Here is a 23,281-nt window from a genome sequence, read left to right on the forward strand (position 1 = left end):
AGGGCCTCCATCCAGACAGGGCCGGAAGCTGTGGCCAGCCTCGGCAGGCAGGGCTGGAGCCTTTTTCTCTGGGGGCCTGGAGGGTGGGGCACAGCTGCAAGGGCTACCGGGTAGTGGCCGTTTTAAAATGACACCACTTCCTCCCATGCTGAGCAGTGGCAACGACCCCCAGGTAGGGAAAGCATCTGATTAGCATTGGCCGAGATCCCTGGAAATGGGGAGGGGGGGCGGGCGAGAGGAGGGGTGGGGTACAGAAGGGATGGGGCTCCCAGGGTGCAGGTGTTGGAGTGGGAGGGGATGGGGGGGGAGGCAGGGTAGCGAGGAGTGTATGGAAGACGGGCTCGAGGGACCCCTTAGCTGACGTCCCCAGTGTGCATTTGAAGTACAGCAAAATGGGTGCCTTTGCGACCCAGAAAGGCCCTCCCTGGGACCTCCTTTAGAAGGACTGGCCCTTCGACGGTGACCGTGAGGATGCCTATGACAAGGATTTAGGGCTGAGAACTCCCAGTACTGTCACTCAAGATCACACAGCGGGCCTGTGGCATAGTCATTATGAGCACCCAGGCCTCCTAACGACTTCCAGCCCCTTTGCTCTTTCTACTAAGCCAAACTGCTTCTGCAGGACAATAAACCTGGAAAGGGAATTTCCCAAATAGTAACTATGGCAATCGTTATGAGCTTACTATGTGCCAGGCACTATACCAAGCGCTGGGGTGGATACCAGAGCACATCGGGTTGGAAACAGTCCCTGTCCCACATGGGGCTCAGTCTCAATCCCCATTTTACAGAAAAGGTAACTGAGGCCCAGAGAAGTTTAGTGGCTGGCCCAGGGTCACACAGCAGACAAGGGATGGAGTCGGCATTAGAACTCATGACCTTCTGACTCCCAGGCCCATGCTTTATCCACTATGCCACGCTGCTTCCCAATGGAGGGATAATGTCATATTATACTCACCATGGTCTACTCATTCAATCGTATTTATTGAGGGCTTATTGTGTGCAGAGCACTGTACTAAGTCTATCATGGCACAGGCAACCCCATCAGCTGCTGATGCTGCCAGGAAGCTTTTATTGAACTCTGGAGCCAAGGGGGTGAGGCAGGGACAGAGAGGAGCAAGTACCCTGGGCAGATTTTTTTTTCTTAAAGACTAAGAGCAGGATGAAAAGAACTAATGGAATAAGTGAAGCTTTTAATTCATTCATTCAGTCAATCGTATTTACTGAGTGCTGTGTGCAGAACACTGCACTAAGCGTTTGGGAGAGTAGAATGCAACAATTAACAGACCACACTCCCCACCCACACGAGTTTAGAGTCTACGGGGGAGGGAGACATTAACATAAATAAATTAATTTCACATACATATACGGGTGCTGTGGGGCTGGGAGAGGGGATGAATACACTGAATTAACTGAAGACTCAAAAGCAACATTTATTGTGAACGTCTGAAAATAGTTCCAAACTCAACATACATTACTTGTTTCAGAGAACATCTCACGTGTCTCATAACCGGGACACACACCAATCGGTTTGACAGGAAAGATGTATTTTGTTTCTTCGGACCTTCTCCCGGAACTCCACCATGTTAACTAGGAATCCCTGGAAAACAAAAACTGGACTCTGACTTCAATCTATGCCTTGTACAATCCTCAAAACCTCACACCATTTTAGCTAAAACTAGGTGGAGAAAGACCCCTGCCCTTCCCGGGGTGAATGCAGTAAGATTCAAGAGTCACACACTCTTGGGGTCAAAGAGTCCCAGGGAAAGACAGGTTCAAGAATGTGGAGCCCGTCTAATATTGGAAGTGGTAGCTGTGAATTTCAGTGTACTCAGAGAGAAGCAGCGTGGCTCAGTGGAAAGAGCACGGGTGTTGGAGTCAGAGGTCAGGGGTTCAAATCTCGGCTCCACCAATCGTCAACTGTGTGACTTTGGGCAAGTCACTTAACTTCTTTGGGCCTCAGTTACTTCATCTGCAAAATGGGGGGTAAGACTGTGAGCCCCCCCGTGGGACAGCCAAATCAATCAATCAGTCAATCAATCAATCAATCAATCAATCAATCAATCAATCATATTTATTGAGCACTTACTGTGTGCAGAGCACTGTACTATGCGCTTGGGAAGTACAAGTTGGCAACATATAGAGACAGTCCCTACCCAACAGTGGGCTCACAGTCTAGAAGGGGGAGACGGAGAACAAAACCAAACATATTAACAAAATAAAATAAATAGAATAGATATGTACAAGTTACATAAATAAATGAATAGAGTAATAAATACGTACAAACATATATACATATATACAGGTGCTGTGGGGAAGGGAAGCAGGTAAGACGGTGGGGACGAGGAGGAGAGGAAGGAGGGGGCTCAGTCTGGGAAGGCCTCCTGGAGGAAGTGAGCTCTCAGTAGGGCCTTGAAGGGAGGAAGAGAGCTAGCTCGGCGGATGTGGGGAGGGAGGGCATTCCAGGCCAGGGGGATGACGTGGGCCAGGCGTCGACAGCGGGACAGGCGAGAACGAGGCCCGGGGAGGAGATTAGCGGCAGAGGAGCGGAGGGTGCGGGCTGGGCTGGAGAAGGAGAGAAGGGAGGTGAGGTAGGAGGGGGCGAGGTGATGGACAGCCTTGAAGCTGAGAGCGAGGAGTTTCTGCCTGATGCGCAGATTGATTGGTAGCCACTGGAGATTTTTGAGGAGGGGAGTAACATGCCCAGAGCGTTTCTGGACAAAGACAATCCGGGCAGCAGCATGAAGTATGGATTGAAGTGGGGAGAGACACGAGGATGGGAGATCAGAGCGGAGGCTGATGCAGTAGTCCAGGCGGGATAGGATGAGAGCTTGAACGAGCAGGGTAGTGGTTTGGATGGAGAGCAAAGGGCGGATCTTGGCAATGTTGCGGAGCTGAGACCGGCAGGTCTCTGATCACCTTGTAACCTCCCCAGCGCTTAGAACAGTGCTTTGCACGTGCTAAGTGCTTAATAAATGCCATTACTGTTGTTGTTATTATTATTATTATTATTATTATTATCATTATTAGAGTGGTTCTCATAGGAAGCACGCATGCCACTGACCACCTGAAGCACGTAAGGAAACTCCAGGTGGAGTGAGGAAACTAGGGGAGGCATTATACAGCCTGAATGAGTACGCAGGGCCCAGTGAAGGGCTCTAAGTGCGTTCATTCATTCTACATCTTGCTGCTATGGGAAAGGGAAGTCGCTAGAGAGCCTCAATTTTGAAACCCAATACCGTACCTCAGGCTCCCCATGAACCTCAAGCTTTTACTTGTCCAACAGTGCCTTTGGCCTATACTCAGTGCGCCAGCTGAGGACCCTGCCTCTACAATGTAAGCTTGTTGTGGGGCAGGGGATGTGTCCACCAACTCTTTTGCATTGTACTTTGCCAAACGCCTAGTACACTCGGCACACGGTAAGTACTCAATCAACACCACTGATTGATTGACTGACTGCTGGACTGATTGCCACTGATCCTGTTCCATTTGCTCAGAATGTTCTGACTGGCAACAGCCTACCAACTGGCTTCCAGAACAGCAGTGATGTCCTGGCTCTGCACCCTCCACTTGGCCCTCCCCACGATTACCCCACCCACCCCATGCCCTCCCCAAACCCCCACACCAAATCAAAGATGATTGTTCTAACCCTAGCAGCACACAGCCAGAGGCAGTAATGCCTAGGGCCTGCTTAACCATGGGGGGAAATGGGATCTGCATTTTTATTTGTGGCATCAACTAGTCACATTTATTGCACCCTTACGATGGGCAGAGCACCGTACTAAGTGCTTGGGAGAGTACAGTACAACAGAATTAGCAGACACACTGCCTTCCCATAACAAGCTTACAGTCTAGAGGGTATTTAAGTTGACCATGACCACAGCTGGGATGCCGGTGGGGTGCGGGGCGGCGGGGGGGAGGAGTGGGGAAGGGGTTTAAGTGCTTTGTTAAGCACTTACTATATACTCGGCATTGGGGTTGACACAAGACAACCCCAATGTTGACTTAAACAATGAAAAACTTTTTTTTCCCTGAAATCTCTCAAATATATTCGCTTCTGAATCTTTAAGAAATAAATAAATAATTGTAAAAAAAAAATAAAAACTGCTAACTAAAGGTTGGGTACAGCCCCTGTCCCACAGGGGGTTTCCAGTCTTACTCCCTATGTTACAGATGTGGTTACTGAGGCACAGAAGTTAAGTGGCAGAGAAGTTTAAGTGGCTTGCCCAAGATCATACTGCAGACAAGTGTCAGAGCCAACCAGGATTAGAAGCCAGGGCCCCTGATTCCTAAACCTGGGCTTCATCCAATAGGCCACGGTGCTGTCCTTTTTTCCTTTCCTCTCTCTCTTATTTTTTGTTTTGAAACCTATTATGTCAAACGTCGACATGAACTTGGCCACATTCAGGGAAAGGTTTGGGGTCCACCTTTTGCCCAAGCATGGCAAGATCTGTAATCTGCACCAAGGAAAAGTTTAACCTTCAGACAAGAGGTCAAGTTAAATGTCTTTGGACACACAAACCGGTTTGCTGGAATTTGAGCAATCCAGGCGGAGGGACTCCATTAGAGGCCACTGGTTGATAGGGGGAATAGACATTAAACATACTTACATTACTCATCTAGATCTGCAAGTCCCATATCGACCAATGGCCTATAAACTGGGTTTCGTTCATCGTCATATAAAACCACCATGGGCTCAGGTGTCCGAATCTACGGGTGAGAAAACAAAGTCCATGTTTCAGAATTTTGACTATCTTCACAGCACAGCTGGAGTGTGTGGAATGAGCTTTCTTGCTTGCCTCCTCAAAATACACGATGCCTAACAGGCTATAATAGATGTATACTGGGCAGGCCCACAGAGTACAGGTTGGAGCGCCCTGCCCTCAGAGAACTGGAAATTTAATTAGGAAGGCAAGGCCAACATGCAGACACCATAAGTAGAGAAGTAGAGAAGCAGCGTGGCTCAGTGGAAAGAGCCCAGGCTTGGGAGTCAGAGGTCATGGGTCCTAATCCCGGCTCCTCCACATGTCTGCTGTGTGACCTTGGGCAAGGCAGTTAACTTCTCTGAGCCTCAGTTACCTCATCTGTAAAATGGGGATTAAGACTGTGAGCCCCACGTGGGACAAACTGATCACCTTGCATCCCCGCCCCCCCACGACCACCCCAGCGCTTAGAACAGTGCTTCGTACATAGTAAGCGCTTAACAGATGCCCTCATTATTACTACTGTAAATATGGCTGTGTATGTTCAATTTCTCCAATATTCAAGCGGGACAAGAATCAGTTGATAGAGCGTGGTTGGCCGTCTTTCAGAAGAGTGAGTTGTGTGAGCCGAGGAAAGCCCATGGATGGCAGGGGCCTGGAGGTGTGGCCTAAAGCTGGCAATACATGAAGGTGCAGTGAACAGCAAATGCAATGGTATTCATTGAGCACTTGCAGGCTGCAGAGCAATATGTACTCCTAAGTGCTCAGAAACATAAGTGCGCTGTAATGGATGGTGGGGGAGGGCTTGGGAAGGAAGGACAAGAACACTCCGGTCTGTCATAAAGCCTGCTTTCTGGAAAAGGTTTGGGGTACAATGCCCCTGGGGAAATCAGGGAGCAACCTGCATCAGGACAGGATGTGATCTGGTACGGGGGGAAAAGGTCATGCACTGGCAAGGAGCACCAACGGTCATGAGGGGTAAGTTTTCCTCAACATGGGGCTCAGCGAAGAAGAAATTCAGTCCGGTGTGAGAGAAGCACTGATTGTGGTCCTATTTACAGAGGGCCTCCCGATTTTGATACACTTCCCTACGGCAGGCCCTCCATGGGGAATAATGATAATTATGTCAATGATGTAATAACTGTTAAGCACTTACTGTATGCCAAGCACTGTACTTCGCCCTAGGGTAGATAGGAGATCATAACAATCCCTATCCCACACGGGGCTCATAGTCTAAGGGACAGGGAGAACAGTCATTTAATCCCCCTTTACCGGTGAGGAAACAGAGGCACTTACAGTATACTTAAAGTATCTTTCCCAATTTCACAGAGAAGGTGGGAGATGGAGCCAAGGTTAGAACTCAGGTGCCCCAACATCCAGGCCCGGGCTCTTTCTACTGGGCCCCACTGCTTCAATGGGGAATGCGCAGTTCAGCTGCAGCCACACCCTGGCTCACCTGATGTTGTTTCAACACAGATGGGGTTATGTGGAGCTGTTGCAGTGCATCCCGGTTCCCAACTCATCTCCCCAGAGCAGGACGGAACATGCCCAGAGACTGAGCACTGATCTTTGTTCGTTAAGAAATGCTTCAACTCCAGAACATTTCCTTTATTTCCTTATGTCCCATTAGATTTGCTAATCGTTTTTTGTTTTGTTTTGTTTTGGGGTTTTTCTTTCTTTCTTGTAAAGGAAACATGTTCCAGTTCGAAAATTCGATGGCACAACTGTCGTGTCGAGTCTTGACGGCTTCCTACTTGGTTATGAAAACCAGGAACTAGCAACACTCTGGAACTGTTGCCAACTTTCACACCCAAAACGAATTCTTAATTTAAGACAACTACCATAAACTGCTTGAAGATTGGAATGTCAAAATGGGAGGGACAGATCCCATGGGGAAGGGGAAGAGGGGAAACAGAAACACACCAGGAGAAAGAAGACAGTGCCTTGCCCCCAAAGCCAGGCAGGAGAGTCAAGCGCCTTCTCTCCCGCCGGTCAGGAAATCTCAGTGAGTGATACAAATGCATCCCTTCAGGATCAGATTGCAGTTGCCACTTTAACACAGAAAGCTAAGGGGGCATCAAAGTACCACAGGTCACTGACAGAAACACACACACACACAATGCCAATTATGGAATACTGTGTCATTCTGGGAGCTGAACCAAACCCCAGGGTCTTACCAAAGTGAGAGCCTGAAGTCGTTTGCCCTGAAGACGGTCTACCATAGCCCACACTGCTTCCATGCTCCAGCTGGGGCAGTAAGGAATTCTTACTTTTTCTAAATCACTTTTAGGAGGTTTAAACCCAGTTAAAGTAACTTTGACAGCCTGGGCTGGATAGCGCATGAGGCCATCAGGAATCTGACGTAACCTGGAGGAGGCGGGGAAGAAGAAACACAGCAACAACGAACAGCAACAACTCACCAAAAACACTTGTCGAACAGTTAAATCAACACCATCCGTCTAAAACAGAACCTTAAGCTCCTAAATATTTAAAGGCCCTGTAAACTAGAAAATCGTGTAGACAGGAACAAGGGACCGGTGACACGCACTAACTGACCAAAAATTCAAACTTCACAAGGACAATTACTTTACTTACCTGCCTGTTGACAATTTTTGCCGAGTCCCATAGTCAACAAATTGTACCAACACTGCGAGAGGATCAAATTCAGTAGCAGAAATAATTCTTCCTCTATACCACAAGCCATCACTGTATTGTGCCAGGCAAGGCATGTCTGCAACAAAGTGGGGGGTTGAAGGGGAAATGTCAAATTATGCTGCTGTTCTCAACTTTCTGCAGTTCAGAATGTCAAATTATACTGCAGTTCACCTTTCTGCAGAGGTGAGGGCCTCTTTCTGCCAGGTGCCACCTATGCTGAACACCCAAGGCAAAGAGATCCAAAACTATGGCTTGTAAAGAGATAGGGGTTAGGGAAGTCGGTATTTCCTTTATCAACAACACACTGAGCCTTTGGATGTGCAGCACTGAATGAGGAGCTTGGGAACATTAGCAACTGAAAAAGGCATTCCCCGATTAATCTCTACGTTCCCACTGATGTCACCTGACCTGTCACCTGCTGACACCTTAGCACTCATGAATATATTGAATATATTTTCCATAGACTGAGAGACGTGGGCCCATTCAAATCTATTTTTTCACACAACTACGTTTACATTCCTCAATTTATTCCCATTTCTCTCCCACTGCATAGACATTTACTTCTTTTACATTCTGCACCAGGCACAGAGTCCAGTAGCCCCCTCAATATTCGTGGAGTCTGTGTTCACAGTTTTGCTTCCTGACAGCCGAGAATGTATTAATAGAAGATGGGGCTGTGGGTGTGGAGGGCAACCCGTGACCTTTGGGTTATCATTTTAGCGTCAGGAGCCAGAGTGGCGGCAGAGATGTAGGAGAGCTGCGGGCTGCCTCAGCATCCAGGGCCTGAAGGCATTTTTATCCTTGTCATCATCAACATCAACGGTATTTACTGAGCTCTTACTATGTGCAGAACACTGTACAGTGCACTTGGGAGAGTAAAAAACAACAGAGTTGGCAGATATGTGCTCTACCCACAATGAGCTTACAGTCTAGAGGGGGAGGCAAACATTCATATAAACCATTTATAATACCTAAATTTCAAGATGTGTACTTGTCTTTTATCTGGAAGGGGTGGTGGGGGTGGTGAGAGGAGTGATGGAGGAGAAAGGAGGGAGGGAGCAGAATAGGGAGGGCTCACTGAGGCTGAAATGGGACATTTTTAATGCGACTCCTGGGAATATGCAGACTCGTCCCTCCCTTTTTTCCCCTCCCTCCCTCCCTCCTCCCCTCCTTCCCTCCCTCTCTTCCTCTCTCCCTCCCTCCCTCCATCCCTCCTTCCTTTATTCCATCCTCCGTCCCTCCTTCCTACTATCTCTCCCTCCTTCCTTCCTTCCCTTTCCATTCATCTGTCCCTCCTTCCTACCCTCTCTCCCTCCTTCCTTCCCCCCCCTCCACCCTCCTTCTCTCTCTCCCCTGACCATGACTGCCCACCCCAGCCTGAATGCCTATGGTTATGGCTACAGCAGCAGTGGTTCAAAAACCCCACAGGGGCCATCATGGAATCCCAGCTCCAGGAAACTGGGAGAAACTTGCAGGAGGCACCATGGGAGTGGAAACTGTCGGTGGTAACAACAGGCTTCGGAGAGAGATGGGAAGTGAAGGTGGAAGGAGGAAGGTGATGGTGGAAGTACGAGTGATAATGGCACCACCTATAGCCATGCTTTAGGGTATCCTCCTTGCAGTTATAATATAAGGGTGCAGGGGCAGGGGGTGGTCAGTCACCTCTAGGCCCTCTTGAGCCCGGAGCCCGGGGCTATAAACACCGTCGATGTTGATGATGATGAGCCCTGGGTGAAATCCGGCCCCGCTCACAGTCCTGGTGCTAACCCCGGCTGTCTTGTGACCTTTTTGGTCTCCAGTATTAATAACAATAATAATAATAATAATGCCGTTTGTTAAGCACTTATTACGCGCAAAGCACTGTTCTAAGCACTGAGGGTGGGGGGAGATACAAGGTGGTCAGCTTGTCCCACGTGGGGCTCACAGTCTTAATCCCCATTTTACAGATGAGGTAACTGAGGCCCAGAGAAGTTAAGTGACTAGCCCAAAGTCACACGGCTGACAAGTGGCAGAGCCGGGATTAGAACCCATGACCTCTGGCTCCCAAGCCCGTGCTCTTTCCACTGAGCCACGCTGCTTCTCTGTAGCCAGAGCCCTGCCTTGTCTGCGGCTGGCTGGCCACCACCCTCTTCCCCACAGATGGCTGTGAGTCGTAGGCTAAAATTTCCAGTGTCTTAAGTGCGGGTTACCATCAGGCATGGACAGTAATTGTGGTTTCACCTCATTTGCAGGGGTTTCTCTAACGAGGCCCTGGGAATACCGAAGGACGACTGTATTCCCTAGCTAATATCTTACCTCTCCACTTATTACCCTCCCTCTCACGTCACATACGCACTTGGCTCGGTCTCACAAAGTACTTAGTTACTTACCTGTTTCCTCCTCCAGGACTTTTTTACATACCCTTATAGCTCTTTTGCCTCCCTTACTTGCAATTTATTTTAATGTTTGTCTCCCCAACTAGACTGTAAGATCTCTGGAGGCAGGGATCATACCTACTTACTCTATCATTACCCTCCCCAATACTTAGTACACTGCTCTAGTCATAGTAAGTGCTCAATAAAAAACAAGGATTGATTTGATTTATTGCCCCTTACCACCCTACTGCTTAAGTATTTCTACGTTAATTTTTTTTTCCTCTCCATTCTCGCAGAATAATATGCATTCCTTTAGTTTTCATATTCCCATATTCAGAGCTGAGTCTGTGCTGGGAAATAACTCTCTGAGCCTGAAGATTTGGATGTGGAAACCAACAGGCCCTGTCACACCAGGGGTGGTTGGAAAAATCCTGGCGTTATTCTCAGCATCACCGGGGTGAGATGTCTTTGCTTTCCTTTCCTTGGGCTGTATGCCAGGTTGATCTGATACCCAGTTGGGCTGCAGTGCTGGAGATGGTGTTCTGCTGGCAACCCTCATACGGGTTTCCTATCTGCTGGCCTACTCTACCCTTCTGAAGGGCCCACCGTCAGAGTGGCCCTTTCCAGGTGAATTCTGCTCTGGAGGCCTGGGACACTTTTAGAGGACCCTAGGGCACTCGAAGATCACAAAGAGACACCGTGCGATGTTGGGCAGCCTTGACGACTTCTGCTCTGCGCACACAGCGCACAGTTCTCTTAAGAAGGGGATCTTAAAGGTGTTAAGGATGAGTTTTGCCTCAGCATATTCACAGTGATCCTAAGTGTGACCCTACGGCAAAAGCTGCTGGGAACAAGAGGCATAAAACCTTTGAAATGTATGCTCAGGCCAAAACAGTGAACATAATCTAACCTTGGCTTCACTGACACCGTTCTCTCCTGTTCTCTTCCTACCTCTCAGGCTCTTCGTTCTCAGGCTTTCTCACTGGCTCCCCACTTGCTGCCCACCCTCTAGCTCTGGGGATCCCTCAAGACTAGATTCTGGGTCTTCTATTCTCCACCTCCGCCCACTCCCTTGGAGAACGCTTTCACTCCCAGCGAGTCCACTGCCATCTCTATGGAGGCGGTTGCTAACTCTACCTCTCTAGCCTTTCCTCCTGCTTTCAGGACACTTCTACTTGAAGGTCCTGCTGACTCTTCAAATGTAACATGTCCAAAAAGAACTCCTTATATTCCCACCCAAACCTTGTCCTCCCCCTGACTTTGCTACCACTTTAGACAACACCACCCTCCTCCCTGCCTCACAAGCCCGCAATCTTGACACTATCCTTGACTCATCCCCCTCATTCCAGCCTGCACGTTCACTCTGTCACCAAATCCTGTTATTTCTATCTTCCCAACATCTCTAAAATGTACCCTTTCCTCTGCTACCTTGACGATTTGAGCACTTACCCCATTCTCCTGAACTACTGTATTAGTAGCCTCCTCTCTGACCTCCCTGCCCTCTGCCTCTTCTTTCTCCAGTCCATACTTCACTCTGCTTCCACAGGTCATTTTTCCACCAAGAAGTTCAGTCCACATCTCCCCACTCTTCAAACACCTCCAATGGTTGCCCATCCATCTCTGCAACCAACAGAAACTCCCCACTAAACACATCACTCCATCCTCTACCCTCTCCTACCTTCCCTGGATGATTTCTTACTGCAACCCAATCAGCACACTCGGGCTCCCCCAACCCTAACCTTCATTCTGTACCTGGATCTCATCTCTCCTGCCTTAGAAACCTTGTCCAGATCCTTCTTCTGGCCTGGAATTCCCTGTCCCTCCATAACTATCAAACCATCACTCTCCTCACTTTCAAAGCTCTCCTAAAATCACATTTCTTATTCCAGGAGGCCTTGCCTGCCTAACCCCTTTCTTCCTCTTCCCTTCTCCCCCTCTGCTCTGCCCATGCACTAGGGTCCGCACCCCTCAAGCCCGTGATAGTCATCCCTCCCACAGCACTTCTGTTCAGATCCTCACCCCCAGACATTTTCCCTATCTGCAGTTCTTTTGCATGTCTACCTCTCACTCTAACCCTGTGCATTTTGTGGGCGGGGATCACATCTGTCAACTCTACTGAGTGGGAACTCAATAAATACCACCGACTATTGGATTTTTAAAATACCTGTCTTAAAATCAGTCAGAAAAGGAAGAGATGATGCACTCCGATTACAGTGCTGCAGTCCTTCTTCCAGGCTCTCAGGTTCAGAGTTCCAGCTGATTTTTCTCTCATCTGCGCCTTGGCTGTGGCTTGAACTGTCTCCTTGTTCAGGACAAACGTAAACCTAGACCAAAAGGAGAAATATTTTAACCCAAAGGACAAAGCGGCAACCGAACCAATCGTCCCCTTATACTGCATTCTGAAGAAACCCCTCTCCACCAGATGCAGAGCATTTCAGGCCCCAGAAATCAGCTGCCATGGAAGCTGACCCTATTTCAAAGCTGCAGGCACTCGAATTCCTTGCGCTCCTCCACGCCACAGACCCTGTCGTTGAATCCAATGTACTGAAAAGCTGGGGCGGTAGCTTTGTCTGGGGGAGTGGTTGGATTCTGGGGCCCCTATTGTCTTAGCCTGTCGTCGATCTTTATGCAGGCCAGGGATGGAGGTGAGAGGGTCTCAATTTGTAACAAGGAACAGCAAGTGACTGTGGAATTGGGTGCAAGACAACAAGGTCCTCATTAGAATAGAGCCTCATTCAGGGGGGTTCAGCTTTCTGTGCTGAGATCCTTGCAACCTGTCCTCTGTCCTCCCCATGACTTTCCCATCACTGTAGATGGCACCACTATCCTTCCTGTCTCACAAGCCCTTGGCCTTGGTGTCATCCTTGACTCCTTTCTCTCATTCAACCCTCACATTCAATCCACCACTAAATCCTGTCAGTCCTATCATCACAACATCGCTAATATCTGCCCGTTCCTCTCCATCCAAACTGCTACATGGCTGATACAGTCACTCATTCTATCCAGCCTGGATTACTGCATCAGCCTCCTTGTTGACCTCCCAACCTCCTGTCTCTCCCCACTCCAGTCCACACTTCACGCTGCTGCCCACATCACTTTTCTTAAAGCAGGTTTAGGACATGTCACCCTGCCCCTCAAAAAAGTCCAGTGGTTGCCCATCCACCTCTGCATCACACAAAAACTGCTCACCGTTAGCTTTAAGGCACTCCACCACCTGGTCTCCCTCCTATCTCACCTGGCTACTCCCATTGACACTTTGCTCCGTTTGTGCTAACCTTCTCACTGTGCCTCCAACTCGCCGCCAACCCGTCGCCCAAGCCCTGCCTCTGGCCTGGAATGCCCTCCCTCCACAGATCTGACAGACTAATACTCTGCCCTCCTTCGAAGTCTTACTGAAGGCACATCTCTTGCAAGAGGCCCTCCCAGGCTAAGCCCCTGCTTCCTCTTCTCCCTCTCCATTCTGCATCGCCCTGACTTGCTCCCTTTGCTCTCCGCCCCCACTCCTAGTCCCCTAGCACTTATGTACATATCTGCAATTTTACTTATTTTTACTGATATATTTCTCCCCACACCTAGACCGTAAGCTCGTTGTGGGCAGGGAATGTGATGGTTTATTGTTGTATTGTACTCTCCCAAGAGCTTAGTACCATGCTCTGCATGCAGTTAGTGCTCAATAAATAGGACTGAATGACTGAATGAATGAACCTGGAGAAGCAGCCTAGAATGGAGAAGCAGCATGGCCTAGTGCAAAGACCGTGGGCCTGGGAGTCAGAGGCCTTGGGTGCTAATTCCAGCTTTGCCAACTGCCTGCTCAGTGAACCTGGGCGAGAAACTTAACTTCTCTATACCTCGGTTCCTTCATCTGTAAAATGGGGACTAAATCTTGCTCCCTTCAACCGTACACTGTGAGCCCCATCCCAGGCAAGGACTTTGTCCAACCTAATACATCTGCATCTACCCCGGCATTTAGAACAGTGCTTGATGCATAGTGAGTATTTTTAAAATACCATTAAAAAGAATCAAAAACCCTGAAACTCCACCACCGCCCCCCCCTCCCCGTCCCTCCCCTCCCCCGCCGGCTTCAGCCACACTCTCCTCCCCCTGCACCAACCAGGTCAACTCTTTATTTCACCTAGAGGAAAATGACAAATTCTGCAGTATGGTTAGGGAACAATATCTAAGGGGAACCCCCAAAATGGAGAACAGCAACAAACACACACACGCCTATTTAAAAGCAATGGGAAAATAAGTACAGACAACATGTCTGTGCAAGATACTAAAAAACTCTAGACCCACTATTTACATTGATTTTATGTTAAAAATGTCAGTTAAATTCTGTTATGCTTGGGCTGATGAACTCTCAACCAGAAACTTAGAAACTTGAGCCTGGAAGAGACTTCAGTTACTTAGCTCATTCTCTTTTCTCCAGTTATGAATTCAATGAATTCTTTTCGTCCAAAAAGATGAGCATCATCGTGAAAAGGCATGAAGCAGGCAGATGCACAAATGACTAGACTGTTTGTCAGTGCTGGAAAGAAGGATTGTGTGCAACATCTTATGCATACGAATCGGCACAAGACTACAACAATGACTACAGCTAGTACTATTAGGAGTAGCAGTTGGACTACTGGACCACTTCGTTTACACTAATATAGACTCCAGTCCACACTTCACCCTGTTGCATAGACAATTTCGCAACAAAAACGTTCAGCCCAGGTCTCTCCACTCCTCAAGAACCTCCAATGGCTGCCCATCCACCTCTGCATCAAACAGAAACTCCTTACCATTGGCTTTGAAGCATTCAGTCAACTCGCCCCATCCTACCTCTCTTCATGGGTCTCCTACTGCAGCCCAGCCCACATACGCCGCTCCTCTAAAACCAGCTTACTCACTGTGTCCCAGTCTTACTCACTGTGCCAAATCTTTTCCCAAGTCCTCCCTGCACCCTGGAACTGTCTCTCCCCCTCCAAGTATGCCAGACCACACTCGCTCTACCTTCAAAGCACTATTAAGGTCACATCTCCGAGATTAAGCCCTCTTTTCATTCATTCGTTCATTCAATCGCATTTACTGAGCGCTTACTGTGTGCAGAGCACTGTACTAAGCGCTTGGGAAGTACAAGTTGGCAACGTATACAGACAGTCTCTACCCAACAGTGGGCTCACAGTCTAGAACGGGGAGACGGAGACAGAGAAAGAGAACAAAACGTATTAACAGAATAAAATAAATAGAATAAATATGCACAAGTAAAATAAATTAATAAATAGAGTAATAAATACGTACAAACATATATACAGGTGCCGTGGGGAAGGGAAGGAGGTAAGGCGGGGGGCGGGGGGATGGAGAGGGAGAGGTGGGGGAGAGGAAGGAGGGGGCTCAGTCTGGGAGCCAGACTCACTCCCCAGCTCACTCTCCCTTCTCCATAATCTAGGCACTGGAAACTGTCACCTTTGGGTGTTTGATATTCAACCCACCCGCAACTACATAGTGCTTATGTACATATCTTTAAACTGTATGGAATAGGTTACTTATGCAGTCATATTAACGTCTGTTTTCCCCTCTAGAATGTAAACTCGTTATAGGCCGGAAACCTGTCTGTTTCTTGTACTTGCCCAAGAGCTTAGTACAGCGCTCTGCTCATTTTAATCACTCAGTAAATACCGCTGATTGATTGATTGATGGATACTACTACTACTACTACTACTACCACCACCACCACCACCACCACCACCACCACCACCAACACCACTACTACCACCACCGCTACTACCACTACTACCACTACTACCACTACTACTACTACTACTACCACCACTACCACTACCACTACTACCACTACCACTACTACCACTACTACTACTACTACTTCCATGAGGACTATTACGACAACTAACACCAAAAACAATTATTGGGATATCTATTATGCACGTACTGTGCACCAAGTACTGTGCTAAGCACTAGATAAGTTACCATACAATCAGATTAGTCACACTTCCAGTCCCTCACAGTATAATGGGAGGGAGAAGAGGTATTAATTCCCAGTTTCTAGTTGCACAGAAAAGTTAGGTGACTTGACCAAATAGGCAAGTCGTGGTATCAGAAGTACAGCCAAGGCGTCAGGACTCCCAGCTTTGGACCCCTTCTGGCTGCTATTCTCTCACTGCAGAAAACACTGAATTATGAACCAAAATAACTTAGTTCTTATACCTCATTAGGTACAACGAGGTGCCTAACTTGAACAGCAAAATGCTTTCCTGGAGAAGGCAGAGATAACAAGGAGTATGGTGGTAAAACACGGATCTTTGTTTCAGGCCGATGCAACTCCTAGAACAACAGAACGTATATGTTAATTTTCACAGCAGCTTTCAAGACACTCAATCAGCTCTCTCTCTCTCTCTCACTCTCTTTCTCTTCCTTATCCACTCATTCCTCCTTCTACAACACAACTCCCAGACTCTGTTCTCCTCAAGCTAAATTACTCACTGTGCTCCTCCCTTGACTCTCCCACTGCCACTGACCACTCAGTCACATCCCCCCCACCCCCCCACCACCCCACCCCGTCTCCTTTGCTGAAAGCCCACTGTTCTCATTGTCTTTAAAGCATTTCTGAAATCACATCTCCTCCAGAATGGCTTCCCTGTTGAACTTCTAATCATCCTGCTTGTCTCTCTTCCACATCACTTTGGCATTCGGGGACTCCTGCCTTCTCCCGACCCCTCCCCGCAACCGACAGCCCCATTTCTTGCCGCCCATCTGGACTAAATATATATATATTTATATTTATATATACATTATATCTTCATATCTGTAATTTATTTTCGAGTCTGTCTCCATCATGGGAAGCAGCATGGCACAGTGGATAGAGCACAGGCCTGGGTGCCAGAAGGTCATGGTAATCCTGTCTCTGCCACTTGCCTGCTTTGCGGCCTTGGGCAAGTCACTTAACTTCTATACGCTTCAGTTACCTCACCTGTAAAATGGGGATCGAGACTGTGAGCCGCACGTGGGATAGGGACTGAGTCCAATCTGATTTGCTTGTATCCTCCCCAGAGCTCAGTATTGTGCCTGGCACACAGTAAGTGCTTACCAAATGCCATAATAACAATAACGGTAATAATAACAATGATTATTATTATTATGAGATTGTAAGGTCCTTGGAGGCCAGGGATCATGACTACTAAATCTACTAAACCCTCAGAAGCACTTTGTACAGTGTTCTGTCCAAAAGAGGCACTCAATCCATCGTACAGCTGGTTACTAGATGCATGGGTATCAACTTTCCAATCCAAGTATGAAAAGGTGTGCTTGTGTGTTGTGGGAGGGGGTGGGAGCAGGGCGGCTAGGGGAGGAGTGGAAGATGGGATGGAATGGAAAAGGGGCAGGAGGGCCTTCAGAGCAAGCAAATGGCAAGGACAAGCTGGCTTTGAAGAACAAACAGATCGGAGGGACCTAACTTTCTTTGGGTGCTTCTACCCCATAAGGGAAATTCTTGGGTCTGGAAGGAGACAAGGATTGAGTGAGGCAAGAAGCTTCAGTCAAAAAACGTTGGGAATTAAAGCCATCTAGCATTGTCCTCCCAGCTTAGGCTCCTTGGGAGCAATGCCCCACGCTTGGAGTTGATTTCCCACTCTGGAGGACAGAGCATACAGTCTCTTCGTGTTTTCTGGGGCTGGCCTCCAATACACCTAGCTCCAACCTAGCCTTCTGTTGACCGCCACCAAATCTGCCTGCTAGGGAGAACAAAATCAGGAGACTGAAAATAGGACGTGGGTCTGAGGTGTGTCGGCATTTACAGGGTCTCAGTTCCACCTGAACCTCTTCCCTCAACTCTGCCTTTCCAGTCTCTCTCGGAGCTGGCAGGGCAATGACAGGTTGCTTCGAGTGGCTTCCCTAAACTGCTCTCACAGGTACAAGTCTGCCTTGATGAAAGGAAAGAGCCAGATGCCGGGATGTGCGTTTTCAAAGTGGCCCTCACATCTCGGACCCCCTCAAGCAAAATCATTTCTTCTAAAACAAGGAAATAAGTGGGCAAACAATCAGCGATCTGGGGAACGGAAAATTCAAGGTAAAATAATACTAAAGTAGAGATAAACCTAAACCACAACATGACATTCTCAGGTAACCAATTACTAACTGATGAATCCATACAAACGATGATATGGACGGTTTTTAACCAACCATTGATCAATCGGTCCCATTTGCTGAGGACCTGCTCTATGCAGAGCACTGTATTAGGCACTTGTGGGGGTTCAACAGACTTAGGAGACATGTTCCCTATCCTGAATGTATTTCTATGACTGATTCTATAGGATTATTGACCTTCCAGGAACCTCAGTGGTTTAAAGATCACAAAGTCACTATGACATGAAGGATTTTGGCCTAAGTCGCTTAAGTAGAGTTAGTGTGGACTGTTAAAACCTCCCAGTATTGTGCGAATGAAAGTGCATTAGGAAGCAGAGCTTAATAAAACACTTCTGAGGGTTTTATGGAGGTGAAGTTTCATTCATTCAACCATATTTATTGAGTGCTTACTGTGTGCACAGCACTGTACTAAGCGCTTAAAAGGACAATTCGGCAACAAATAGAGACAATCCCTACCCAACAACCGGCTGACAGTCTGGAGCCAGACAGTCAAAACAAAACAAGTAGACAGGCATCAATAGCATCAGAATAAAAAAAAATAGAATTATAGATATACACACGTCATTAATAAAATAAATAGAATAATAAATACGTACATCTATACACAAGTGCTGTGGGGCGGGGAGGCAGGTAGAGCAGTGGGAGGGAGTGAAAGAACAGCTCTCTATCAAGCAGTCCCTCAGGCACGATCCTGCTCTGGGTATGATGTAAGGAAGGAGAAGTGACTGCACACTAGGCTTGAGGCCTGGAAACTTACCTCAAAACTGATCTTCCAACTTCCAAAACTGATCTTCCAATCTTTCTCCACAGAATTTTCACCCTGATTCTCTACCTCCTAAAAAAATGATGACAGTAACATTTTTTGCTTACTGCGTTTGTTATTGGCTTTCATTTATCTAAGGCAGTGCTCCAGAATGATGAAAAAGCAAAACAAAAACAAACCTAAACCCTCTGACCCTGCACCCAAAGGAATTCTTCCAGGCAGCAGATGGCTCTGATTTCCATTGGTAGGATGGGGAACACAGCCTTAGAAAGAGTTCCCAGGAACAGATTGAGCTCTGTGATCTCTGCCCCAGCCTGGCTTCTGTCCCCTTCACTCCACGGAAACTGCCCTCTCAAAGGTCATCGATGATCTGCTTCTTCCCAAATCCAACAGCCTCTACTCCATCCTAATCCTACAGCTGCCTTCAACACTGTCGACAACCCCCTTCTCCTGGAAACATTAGCCAACCTTGGCCTCTCTGACACTGTCCTCTCCTAGTTCTCATTTGTACATCTTTATTCTATTTATTTTATTTTGTTAATATGTGTTGTTTTGTTGTCCGCCTCCCCCTTCTAGACCCTGAGCCCGCTGTTGGGTAGGGACCGTCTCCATCTGTTGCCAACTTGGACTTCCCAAGCGCTTAGTACAGTGCCCTGCACACAGTAAGCGCTTAATAAATACGAGGAAGGAAGGAAGGAAGGAAGGAAGGAAGGAAGGAAGGAAGGAAGGAAGGAAGGAAGGAAGGAAGGAAGGAAGGAAGGAAGGAAGGAAGGAAGGAAGGAAGGAAGGAAGGAAGGAAGGAAGGAAGGAAGGAAGGAAGGAAGGAAGGAAGGAAGGAAGGAAGGAAGGAAGGAAGGAAGGAAGGAAGGAAGGAAGGAAGGAAGGAAGGAAGGAAGGAAGGAAGGAAGGAAGGAAGGAAGGAAGGAAGGAAGGAAGGAAGGAAGGAAGGAAGGAAGGAAGGAAGGAAGGAAGGAAGGAAGGAAGGAATGAATTAATCTTTTCTCTCTGGCCACTCATTCTCAGTCTCCTTCACGGGCTCCTCCTCTTCCTCCCATCCCCTAACTCTGGGGGGCGGGGGGTGGGGGTGGGGTCCCTCAAAGTTCAGTTCTGGGTCCCCTTCTATTCTCCACCGACACTCACTCCCTTGGAGAACTCATTCACTCCCATGGCTTCAACTACCACCTCGATGCAGATGATACCCAAATCTACAACGCCAGGCCTGATTGCTCTCCCTCTCTGAGCCTTGCATTTCCTCCTGCCTTCAAGACATCACTACTTGGATGTCCTCCTGTCACCCACCTCAAGATTAACCTGTCCAGAAGAGAACTCCTTATTTTCCTACCCGAGCCCTGTCCTGCCAGTGACTTTCCCACCACTGAAGATGGCACCACCATCTTTCCTGCCTCACAAACACTTAACCTTAGCATTATCCTTGATTCCTCTCTCTCAATCAACCCACATATTCAATCCCTCACTAAATATGTCAGTTCCACCTTTACAACATCACTAAATGCCGCCCTGCCCTCTCCATCCAAATTGCTACCATGTTAATACAATCACTTACCCTCTCCCGCCTTGACTAATGTACCAGTCCCCTTGCAGACCTGCCAGCCTCCTGCCTCTCCCCACTCCAGTCTCTCCATACTTCATTCTGCTGCCTGGATCATTTTTCTAGGAAAGCATTCAGGCTATGTTTCCCCACTCCTCACTCCTCAAGAAACCCCAGTTGTCCATCTACCTCCTCACCACTGGCTTTCAAGCACTCAATCACCTTGCCTCCACTCCTCCCTCACCTGGCCACTCTCCTACTACAACCCAGCCCACACACTTTGCTCTTCTAGTGCTAACCTTCTCACCGCACCTCAATCTTGTGTACCTCGCCGGTGATACCTGGCCCAAGTCCTCCCTCTGGCCTGGAACGCCCTCCTGCCTCAAATTCAAAAGACGACTACTCTAAGGGCTTATTGAAGCCTTAAGGCCTTATCGTAGGCACATGCCCTCCAAAAGACTTTCTCTAAGCCCCCCTTTCCTCTTCTCCCACTCACTTCGCTGTCCCCCGGACTTCCTTCCTTTATTTATCTCCCCTCCCCGCCCCACAACACTTGTGCACATATCTGAAATTTCATTTATTTATATCAATATCTGTCTCCCCCTCGAAACTGTAAGCTCGTTGTGGGCGGGGAATGTGTCCGTTTGTTGTTACACTCAACTCCTCCAAACACTGAGTGCAATGCTCTGCACACAGTGAGTGCTCAATAAGTGAACTGAACTGAACTGAAAAGAATTCAATTCAATTCAATTCAGTTCAGTTCAATTCAATTCAATTCAATTCATTTCAATTCAATTCAATGCAATTCAATTCAATTGACCCATACACTCGGAGTTCTGCACCTGGAAAAGGATCACACCTGATCCTCTGGTTCTGGTCTTCCTCCCTGAATTCCACAGAACTGAAATGTCTATATTCCCCAAACCATCACACCCAGGAGGCCTGGTTTCGAAGGAAGGGTCTGTCCACTGAATGACTCCCAAATCGATCATTCAACCAACCAATCAATCAATTGTATTTATTGAGCACTTACTCTCTGCAGAGCACTCGGGAGAGTACACAGAATTAGTAGACCCGTTGACTGTCCATGAAAAACCTACAGTCAGCTGCCTTCCCTTGATACTAGTAAATAATAACAATAATAACAGAACCAATGATAATGTTGATAACAAGTACAACAATAGTATTTCTTAAGCCCATCCTGTTTGCCAAGCACTGGTTTAGGGGTTGGGTTAAGTAACCCAAGTTAATCACGTTGGACACAGACCCCGTCCCACTTGGAGCTCACTAAGCCTCAGTGGAGGATCCCTAACTAACCTCTCTTTCCTCCTTCCTCCTTCTACCACTCTCTTCTGCATCACCCTGACTTGCTCCCTTTATTCATACCCCTTCCCAGCCCTACAACATTTTTGTATATACATGCCATTTATCTATTTATATTAATGCCTATTTCCCCTGTAAAGTGTAGAGTCCTGGTGGGCAGGAAATGTGTCTGTTTCTTGTTATACTATACTCTCCCAAGCTCTGAATACAGTGTTCTGCTCACAGTAAGTGCTCGGTAATTATGACCGACTGTCTCGCTGGGACTCACAGCCTAAGCAGAAGGGAGGACAAGTATTGAGTCCCCATTTTACAGATGAGGAAACTGAGGCACAAGGAAGTGACTTGCCTGGGGTCACAGGTCATTCATTCACTGAATGAACGAATGAATGGTGAGCAACTGGCAGAGTCGGGATTAGGCTTCCAGACTTCCTGACTTCCAGGTCGGCCCTCTTTCTACTAGTCATTCGTTCATGCTTTCATTCATTCCTGTTCACTGAGCACTTACTGGGTGCACAGCGCCAATCTAAGCTTTTGGGAGAGTACAGTACAACAATAAACAGACACATTCCCTGCCCAAATGAGCTTACAGTCTGGAGGAGGAGACAGACATTAATATAAATAAGTACACTACATTACAGATATGTACATGCATGCTGCGGGGCTGGGGGTGGGGGTGGGGGGCGTTGAATAAAGGGAGAAAGTTAGGGCGATGCAGAAGGGAGAGGGAAAAGAGGAAAGGAGGGCTTAGACAGCGAGGCCTCTTGGAGGAGAATTGTCTTCAGTAAGGCTTTGATGGGCAGGAGGGAGGGTAATTTTCTTTCAGAATTGAGGAGGACGGGTGTTCCAGGCCAGAGGCAGGATGCAGGTGAGGGGTTGGTGGTGAAATAGACTATATCGAGGAATAGTGAGAAGGTTAGCATTAACAGGAGTGAGCTGTGCGTGCTGGGTTGTAGTAGGAGCGTAGCTACGGGAGGTACGAAGGGCCAAGGTGATTTGAGTGCTTTGAAGCCAATGATGAGGAGTTGCTGTTTGATACTGAGGTGGAGTTTCTTGAGGAGTGGGGATACATGGCCTGAACGTTTTTCTAGAGAAATGATCCAGGCAGCGGAGTGAAGTGTGGACTGGAGTGGGGCGAGACAGGGTGCTGGGAGGTCAGCGTGGAGGCTGATACAGTAATCAAGGCGGGATAGGATAGGTGATTGGATTCACCTAATAGAAATTTGGAAAAGGAGGAAAGGGCAGATTTTAGCGATGTTGTGAAGGTGGAACCAACGGGATTTAGCGATGGATTGAATACTAGGCCATCCTGCTCCAAGACCACAGCCACATGGCCTATTTTTTTTCCCAGGGCCAAAGAAAAAGCTGGGAGCAGAAACCACTAGTCACCCTCACTTTACAAACGAAAAGTCCTGATCTCTGAGTCAACTAAAAAGGAAACCTAAAATTAAAAGGAAAGGGTCCTTTGAACTAGACATGTATACAAGATTCGTACATAGCTCAATGTGAAACAAGCACAAGGAATTCCTAACGCCCTGAGTATTTAAGCCGGAACTGGCAAGAACACATGCCACCCACAACTGATTAGGAAGTTCACTTACTGGTTTCAATCCATCTTCTGAACCTTCAGGGGTGCAGTGTTTATGGTGTGCCATAAAATAAGACAGGGACATCCCAGCAAAATAGAGATGAACAGATAACATTCCCACTGGATGTTCTGGAGATGCCTATTGAATTCAACATCATATTTCAAACACAGAGTTAACTCGGTCACACAGCTGAAAATGGATTCAGTATG

General features: G+C 47.8%; 1 protein-coding gene across 1 annotated transcript in view; it reads right to left on the bottom strand.

The window, feature by feature from the left end:
* Nucleotides 1–1,405: 1,405 nt before the first annotated feature.
* LOC119921747 (RING finger protein 17-like) overlaps nt 1,406–23,281 on the bottom strand; it is a 93,474-nt gene continuing 71,598 nt past the window's right edge. The window contains exons 12-19 of the mRNA XM_038741806.1: nt 23,085–23,210; nt 18,609–18,686; nt 15,917–16,033; nt 11,874–12,033; nt 7,296–7,431; nt 6,878–7,067; nt 4,608–4,707; nt 1,406–1,597 (exon numbers count right to left, since the gene is read on the bottom strand). Of these exons, the coding sequence (XP_038597734.1) occupies nt 4,609–4,707; nt 6,878–7,067; nt 7,296–7,431; nt 11,874–12,033; nt 15,917–16,033; nt 18,609–18,686; nt 23,085–23,210 (906 nt within the window). The 3' untranslated portion in view covers nt 1,406–1,597; nt 4,608. The remainder of the gene's footprint in view (nt 1,598–4,607; nt 4,708–6,877; nt 7,068–7,295; nt 7,432–11,873; nt 12,034–15,916; nt 16,034–18,608; nt 18,687–23,084; nt 23,211–23,281) is intronic.

Source organism: Tachyglossus aculeatus (assembly GCF_015852505.1).
Source record: "Tachyglossus aculeatus isolate mTacAcu1 chromosome Y4 unlocalized genomic scaffold, mTacAcu1.pri scaffold_167_arrow_ctg1, whole genome shotgun sequence".
In the NCBI taxonomy this organism is placed as follows: domain Eukaryota; kingdom Metazoa; phylum Chordata; class Mammalia; order Monotremata; family Tachyglossidae; genus Tachyglossus; species Tachyglossus aculeatus.